The sequence below is a fragment of the Sinocyclocheilus anshuiensis genome, unplaced genomic scaffold (assembly GCF_001515605.1).
Source record: "Sinocyclocheilus anshuiensis isolate Anshui unplaced genomic scaffold, SAMN03320099.WGS_v1.1 scaffold533, whole genome shotgun sequence".
Classification (NCBI taxonomy): domain Eukaryota; kingdom Metazoa; phylum Chordata; class Actinopteri; order Cypriniformes; family Cyprinidae; genus Sinocyclocheilus; species Sinocyclocheilus anshuiensis.
In genome coordinates this window covers 31,534-39,458 of record NW_015539846.1, presented here as the reverse complement: position 1 = coordinate 39,458, position 7,925 = coordinate 31,534, and the positions used below count along the sequence as shown (strand labels likewise).

Sequence of the window (7,925 nt, the reverse complement as noted above, 5' to 3'; positions counted from 1 at the left end):
GGGCCCACGGTGCCCCCCGCCAATACGACTGATTATTGTCAATGCACACTATAAATCTAACACACCCATTATCAATTGTATTTGTCGTAGCTGTGTTGCTTACATCTGCCTGGCATGTTTTAACCCTTCTATGGTTTTTAATTGTTACAGTAGCAAACCCGCAAGAGTGGTCATGTGTTAATTTAAACTTTAACATCCAAAGTCTTAGTGGCATACTTAATGTGGTGTACTGAAAAGTAGTTAAATAAACCAGCAGACAATGCATTTACTGAAAAGAATGTTATTTTAACAACATAAATGATTAAACACCGCAGCAAGTCATCCGTACACCTAAAACAACAACTCTTAATCTAGCTAACTGAGGCATAATGATATTGGAATATAATAGCAAAGACAGGGTAAGGTAAAAAATGTTAAGCTGTTATCAGTACCAAGTTTATGAAACAGAAGCTTATTTTTATTACAAAAATGTATACCCAGGAAAGTTTTACACAGACAAAAATGTTTTTATTTTATTTTTTTTAAACTAGCTAAATTAAATGTTATATTATAATCGAGAGAAAGACATGCTCAGTGCTTTATATCACAACTGTTCAGTGTTTCAGACATTTAAATACAGATTTCAATTAAGTACTATCAACAAAATTTACAGTTTGTTAAATACACACTGATTTCTATGGAAAGCGGTAATAATACTCCTTTCAATTAAAATGTGACGTGTTTTATTCCTATCAAATACACATTGTGTAGGTAACTATAACGTTTACGCTGTTTTTCTCCCAGTTCGCTGGCCACTTACTTTCATGTATTTCGGGAGAAATGGGTGAATTTCCGTGATGTTAATCTGACAGATCCACACGACAGCGTCCAGCGCACATTACAGATCAACTAACATGGTCATTAAGGTTGTTTAAACGACAAAACAAATACATTTACACGTATTTGATAATCACAATATGCTGTATCATATAGCTTATGATATATTTAACAAGTTTGTGGATATTTTGAACAAAAAAAGGAAAAACTATATAAAAGTCATACATCTGTCAAATTGTGGATGCATGATGCGTTGCTATGGAAATAAAACGATACGTATAGATTATTTAATTGTTTAATATTGCGTTTTTGTATTATTACCTTTGTCCATTGACATAATATATCACCAAAAAAAAATAAATAAAAATAATAATAATCAAGCTGTCATTTCATGTATTCTTGGGGGCCCCCTGGTGGCCACGGGGGCCCTAAGCAGCCGCTTAGTTCGCTTATGCCTCGGGCCAGCTCTGTGGTATGGAAGGCCGTTTCCGCCACTGAATTAAAAATAAAAAAGGTTATCGCGACTTTTTATAACTCGCTATTTTATATCTCAGAATTGTGAGATATAAAATAGCGAGTTATAAAATCAGAATTGCAAGATAAAAACGCGCAATTCTGACTTCTTTCTCGCAAATGCGAGTTTTTATCTCGAAAATCTGATTTTTGTATTGCAATACTGACTTTTTTTCTCAGAATTGTGAGATATAACCTCGCAATTGTCGAATTTTAAAGTCCAAACGAAAAAAATACTATGTTCTCAGAATTTCGAGTTTGAGTCACAAATTACAATTGCGAGATATAAACTCGAAATTCTGAGAATTGTGAGTTTATATCTTGCAATTCTTTTTTAACTTTTTTTCAGAATTGCAACTTTATTTCTCTTTATAACTCGCTATTGTGAGTTTATATCTCACAATTGCGAGAAAAAAGTCAGAATTGTGAGATAAAAAGTCGCAACTACCTTTTTTTATTTTGTACCGATTTTGGCGGAACGGCCTTCCATAATAAGGGCAATCAATCAACAATTACATTTTTTACGATGAAAGTCGCGATAATCCAGCTGACAAAGAACGTTCTCTCAAAGTTATGTACAAATGCTATTCTGCTAACGTGAATAGAACGTTTGTCCAAAGCTATTTATTAGTAACGTTCTCAAAACGTTTTATATGTCATTCGTGGAACGTTTTTCTTCTAAAGCGTTTTAGCTGGACATACATATAAGTCTTTTTAAATGTAACTGCTTGTTTCAGAATATCCAGAGAACATTCAAAAGTAACATTCTCATGATGTCTGCTGATACAATGATACAATGGAATTAGACTTGTGCCGGTATTCGGTAATGTGATATATCACGGATAGTTTTTTTGCACTTTAATCTGTGTAAAACTTTTAGCTTTATACATTTTTCTGTATTGCTTTATTGCATTTAAATGTTCAGTTATTTTTGTTATAAGAAAAAAGTTATTAAACCTGTTATACTGTATTATGACAGCACTTTTTTTTAAAACAAAATTTCAATATCGTGATAATACCGTATACTGTAATAAAAGCATTAGCAATTAATCGCAACATGAAAATTTGATACCGGCATATCCCTAAATGGAATGTTCCTGCACATTGTGAACTTTCAGAGAACATTCGGAAATAATGATTTGTAACTTAATGTGAACGTAAGCAAATGTTCCTGGAAGTGAGTCATATCAGAGATTGATTCAGTAACAGCTCTGAGTGATTCGGGGAGTCTCCCGTGTGAGTCATTAGCAGAACTGCTCATCTGCGCACTAATCGGACTAATCCAGCCATTATTTTCCAAACACCATCCCCGGTGTTTTTATTTCATTACATTGAGCTCAGACTGAACACATGATTTGTTGTAATGAAAACATTAAACAGATAAGAAGGCAGACAGAACGACTCCACCGCAGACTCTCATGCTTCATTCAGTCATACATACTTTTCTCTTTCAAACATTGAGTCCTAATAAGACATTCATAGGTTGATTTGAAAACACTGCTTTTTATGTTTGAGAGTAAAACACTATTTAGTGAAGCTTAAACTAAAAGAACATTTGTCAGAGACTTTTGAATTAGATTTTTTTTTTTTTTTAGTTTTAAGTTCTATTCATTTTTTTGTGTGTTTCTGTTATTTATTAATTTTTTTAGATGTCTAAATAGTCATTTCTATTTCAATTTTATTGTTATTTTAGTTAAACTAAATGAAAATGAGAAATGTTGCTTTGGTTTGAAATAAAATATTGTATTTCAGTTAATGTTTATTTTATTATTTTATACTTAAAATATAAGTATTTTTCTTATGTTTTTAGTTTTAGTCAACTATATTAACCCTGATCCAGAAGCCGTATTATCTTACACATTTAGTTTTTAAGTAAATCGAATGATAGAAAATGAGATCATTAATTACATTCATTTTAGTAAAATGTTTTAGTTATTTTTGTGTGTTTCTGTTATTTTTTGTGTTTTAGTGTTTATATATATATATATATGTTTGTCTATATAGTCATTTTTATTTCAGATTTCTAGCTAGTTAAACTAAATGAAAATGAAAATGTTGTTCTGGAAGCTAGTTGAAATAAAAACGTTAATTTTTTTAATATTTTATTTAAGTTAATGTTTATTTTATTTCAAGTAATGAAAGGAAATGTTTTTTTTAATGTTTTTAGTTTTGGTTAACTATAATAACCCTCATTATCGTACACATTTTGCTTTTCAAGTAAATCTAATTATAGCAAATGAGATCATTTTTTAGAATAAAGTTTTAGCAATTTTTGTGTTTTTGTTATTTTTATTAGTTCTTTTAAAATATGTCTACATAATTTTTATTTCTACATTTTTTATTTTATCATAATTATATATATATATATAGCTTTTTTAGTTAAACTAAATGAAAATGAGAACTGCTGCCTTGGCAAGTAGTTGAAATAAATTAAGTTTAAGGTTTTTTAGATTTTATTTCAGTTAATGTTTATTTTATCCATTTAGTGTTTATTTTATCGAGAAGAATTAACTTTTATTTTAAAACACATTTTGCTTCTAATGATAGCAAATTAGATTAAATGAGCACTTATTTCACTAAAAATCACATGACCCTCTCTGCTCTCCCTCAGGTACGGTTATGAGGAGTGTAAGGCCACAGCTGATTGGCTGCTGGCTGAGGCTCCAGTGCGCCCCCTGCTGGGGATCGTGTGCGGCTCCGGTCTCGGAGGACTGGCAGAAATGCTGAAAGATCCGCTGGTCATCAAGTACAGTGACATCCCCAGCTTCCCTCGGAGCACCGGTGAGTTCAGACCATGTGCTGCGACGGCTGATTGTGCTGTAATCGTCTCCAGACTGACTCTTAACCGTGTTTTCTGTAGTTCACGGTCACGCTGGAAGGCTGGTGTTCGGCACGCTTTTCGGAAAGCCGTGTGTTTGCATGCAGGGCAGGTTTCATCTGTATGAAGGATACACCATTCAGAAGGTGATTAACACACTAACTGTTCATCTGAAATCTGTTCGAACGTTCTGCTAACATTCCCATTAAGTTATGAAAACATTAAATCTGATTGTTCTCTGAACATTAAAAACATTCAGTTTTTTTAAATGTTTTTTCTTGGTTATGCAAACAGTATCATTGAATTTAAGTTAAAACCGTAAAACCTAAAATGCTGCTACCGTATTTTTAACGGTAAAATTCCGGCAACCACTATTATAGTTTTTATTAATATTTTGAATTAGTTTTTTATTTTCTGTTTCCATTTGAAACAGAATTTTTTTAATTTATGTTTTAGTAATTTTGTTGTGATTTTATTAGTTATTATTATTTTTATTATAATATTTTTGTTCATTTTTGTTTTATTATTATTTTTTAAATATGTCTATATAGTATTCATGTAATTTTTATTTTAGTTGTAGATTTTTAGAATATCAAGTTAAACTAAATGAAAATGAGAAATGTTACCTTGGCAACTAGTTGAAATTAAATAAGTTTAGGGTTTTATATTTTATTTAATTTTTTCGTTCTTGTTTTATTTGTTTTTTTTATTTTAAATATGTCTATATAGTATTAATTTAATTTTTATTTTGGTTTTAGTCATTTTAGAACATCAAGCTAAACTAAATGAAATATAAAAAAAAAAATTAAATGTTATTTAAATTGTTTATTTTATTTTAGTTTCTTTTTCTTTTAATATGTCTATATAGTTGTCGTTCATTTTAATTTCAGTTTTAGTTTTAGTTATTTTAGAACATCCAGTTAAATTAAATTAAAATGAGAAATGTTTTCTTGGCAACTAGATGAAATGAAAAAGGTTTATGATTTTTATATTTTAATTTTTTATTGTAGTTTGATTATTTCTTTTTAAATGTCTATGTAGTTTTGTTGATTGTTATTTCAATTTTAGTTTTAGTTATTTTATAACATCGTTAAACTTAAATGAAAATGAGAAATGTTTTCTTGGGGACTAGCTGAAATTAAGTTTATGTTTTTTTTTTTTTTAATTTGAAGTTACAAAAAATGCTTCATGGTTTTAGATTTAGCTTCAGTTCATTATAATAACCCTGTTTGGAATGTTATAGAAAACATAAACGGAACGTTACATTGTATCATTTAGCAAACTTTTAAATGTTCTCTAAATGGTCTAAAACAAGCAGTAAACGTTTAAAAAACATTAGATGAACATCTGAAACATTTCAGAAAAACCTTCCATGACTGATGCATAAATTAGGGCTGCATGATTATGACAAAAATCATAATTGTTGATTATTCCCTTGAAATTGTAATTGCGATTATTAATTACGTTTATCACAATTTACATTGAATGATGTTTATGCCATTGTTTGATGCAACTGCATGCCGTATTTTTATATGAAAATAAACAAGCTGAAAACATTCTAACTGAAAAACCTTTAGTGCTTTTCTATAGTATTAAGCCTCAAATGTCAAATATACATCGGATTGGTTTCTTCTTTAAATTATAAAAAAAGTTAAAATATGAATGGTATTATAATGTTATACTAAAATTAAAACCCTTAAGATAACATGTAGAAAGAAAAAACACATCTTAAGGGCGCAGAATAACATAAGTGGATGATTAATTGCCGCTTTGAACGATTACGTAATTGTGGCATCCATAATTGTAATCGCGATTAGAAATTCGATTAATTGTGCAGCCCTAGTATAAATGCTAATGTTTGAGAATGCTATTAAAGAGCAGTTTTAGTGTTTAGGAACTGTGGTGTCATTATGAACTCATGTATGATCAGTATTTGCTGAATGTAAACATCAGTGGCGCTTTTACGATGTCTTTATTAATACAACACAAACGTTGCACGTGTTACACAATCATCTCTAGTTCAGCTCCTCTGAGAATAATGTCAGTGTAGTGGTAAAAACAAGCTTCAACTTTCCAATTTTGTCCCTTGTTTCTTGGCCACTGTGGGAGGTGTTGATGCAATATTCCGACGCGTGCAAAGCACCATGAATAGATCCAGAAAGTCTTGTTGAAGTTCCAAACAATAACTGAAGTTTATTAAACCAAAATTAACTTGAATTGCAACATAAAACAAACAAACAACTTAAAGGCTAATTGCAGGCTTGTTGCACCATGCCATCTTAGCTCCATGCGCACGGTCGAAAGACTGTATGCTCTCGCACCAGCACCCCCCTCCTGTCAGGGGTGGCATATCCTTTTAAACATTTTTCCCTTCACACCTATAGAGGGCACACACTCAGAGAAATAAACAACATTAACAATATAGCAGCAAACTAATATATAAGTGAACATATAGAAAAATTAAATAAGATATGGCTCCTACACCCAGCCCCTAATTGAGGGTTTAAGCATCAATTACAATAAATTAAATGTAAATGGAGCCAAATATGCATATACAAGGAGAAATAATACTCATCTTTTAATCTTCATCCAGTCGTTCTAAGATTCAGTTCTAGTTTTCTGCATCTTCTAACAGCAGGCAAAGTTTGGTAATAGGTCTTTCCAAGAAACCAGTCTTTGTCTTAAGTTTAACATTTCTTATGAGTCCTTTGGAATCAGGTAAAACTTCTGTTACTCTTCCAATAGGCCACGATCCACGAGGTGCTGAACTGTCCACAACTAGGACAATATCTCCCCTCTGTAGTCCTCTTTTAGCAGTAAACCATTTTTCATCACAGGATCTAGCTTGTACAAGCTGCTGAAACGATTCAAGCACTTTCCAACAACTGATGCCTTTTCAATTCTTGACATTTCTTCTGCATACCTTTGCTTCTGGTAAAACTCGACAATAGCCTTTTCTGCTTTCAAGAGATCGTCCAAGCTTATGGATTGTGCTCCAAGTGATGTCTTGAATGCTTTAAATTTGTCACATACCTTGTTTGGGTTCTTGGTGTCCTTATTCACGCAGGCTACCTGGATTTCTTTCCTTTTTGCACTAAGCAATCGAAGGACATTCTTGAACTTTAAGAACCATGCTTCTGCTATCTTAACTTTGTCCAACTTGAAAAGTAGTTAAGTAGTTGGCTGGTAGGATTTTCCTTGACTTTAAGGACAATACTGTACACAGTGGTGTTTCTTTTAACTTCAACATCATCAGGTGAGAGTGACACAGTTACCAGGGACTATTTAGGCCACTCCTCTTCTTTCTTCCATAGAAAGTCTGGTCCATGGATCCACACTCTGCACTTTACCAATGTGCTGGCACTCACCCTTCTTGATGCCAAGTCTGCCGGGTTCTGCTTGGTTCTGATAAATTTCCACTGTGTTACATCAGTGTTTTCTCTGATAACAGAGATCCCATTTGCGACAAATGTGTGGAATCGTGCATTCTCATTTGCGATGTATTTCAGTACTGACTGACTATCAGTCCAAAATGTTGAGCTTTTGAGATCTAGCTCCAATGCTTTCCTTAGCATAACATCCACTCTGACTGCTAACACTGCAGCTGTCAGTTCTAGATGTGGAATTGTCACTTGCTTAAGCGGAGCCACCCTGGCTTTTCCCAACATGAAAGACACGTGTACAGTGTGCATATCATCAGTCAGTCTCAAGTAACTCACTGTGCCATATCCTTGCTCACTGGCATCAGAGAAATGATGCAGCTCAGCTTGCTTCTGTG

At 32.2% G+C, this 7,925-nt stretch overlaps 1 protein-coding gene across 1 annotated transcript in view; it reads left to right on the top strand.

Moving 5' to 3' along the window:
- The window catches only part of pnp5b (purine nucleoside phosphorylase 5b), an 18,435-nt gene that overhangs the window by 1,438 nt on the left and 9,072 nt on the right, over positions 1-7,925 (top strand). The window contains exons 2-3 of the mRNA XM_016480853.1: positions 3,941-4,110; positions 4,190-4,293. Coding sequence (XP_016336339.1) covers positions 3,941-4,110; positions 4,190-4,293 — 274 coding nt within the window. The remainder of the gene's footprint in view (positions 1-3,940; positions 4,111-4,189; positions 4,294-7,925) is intronic.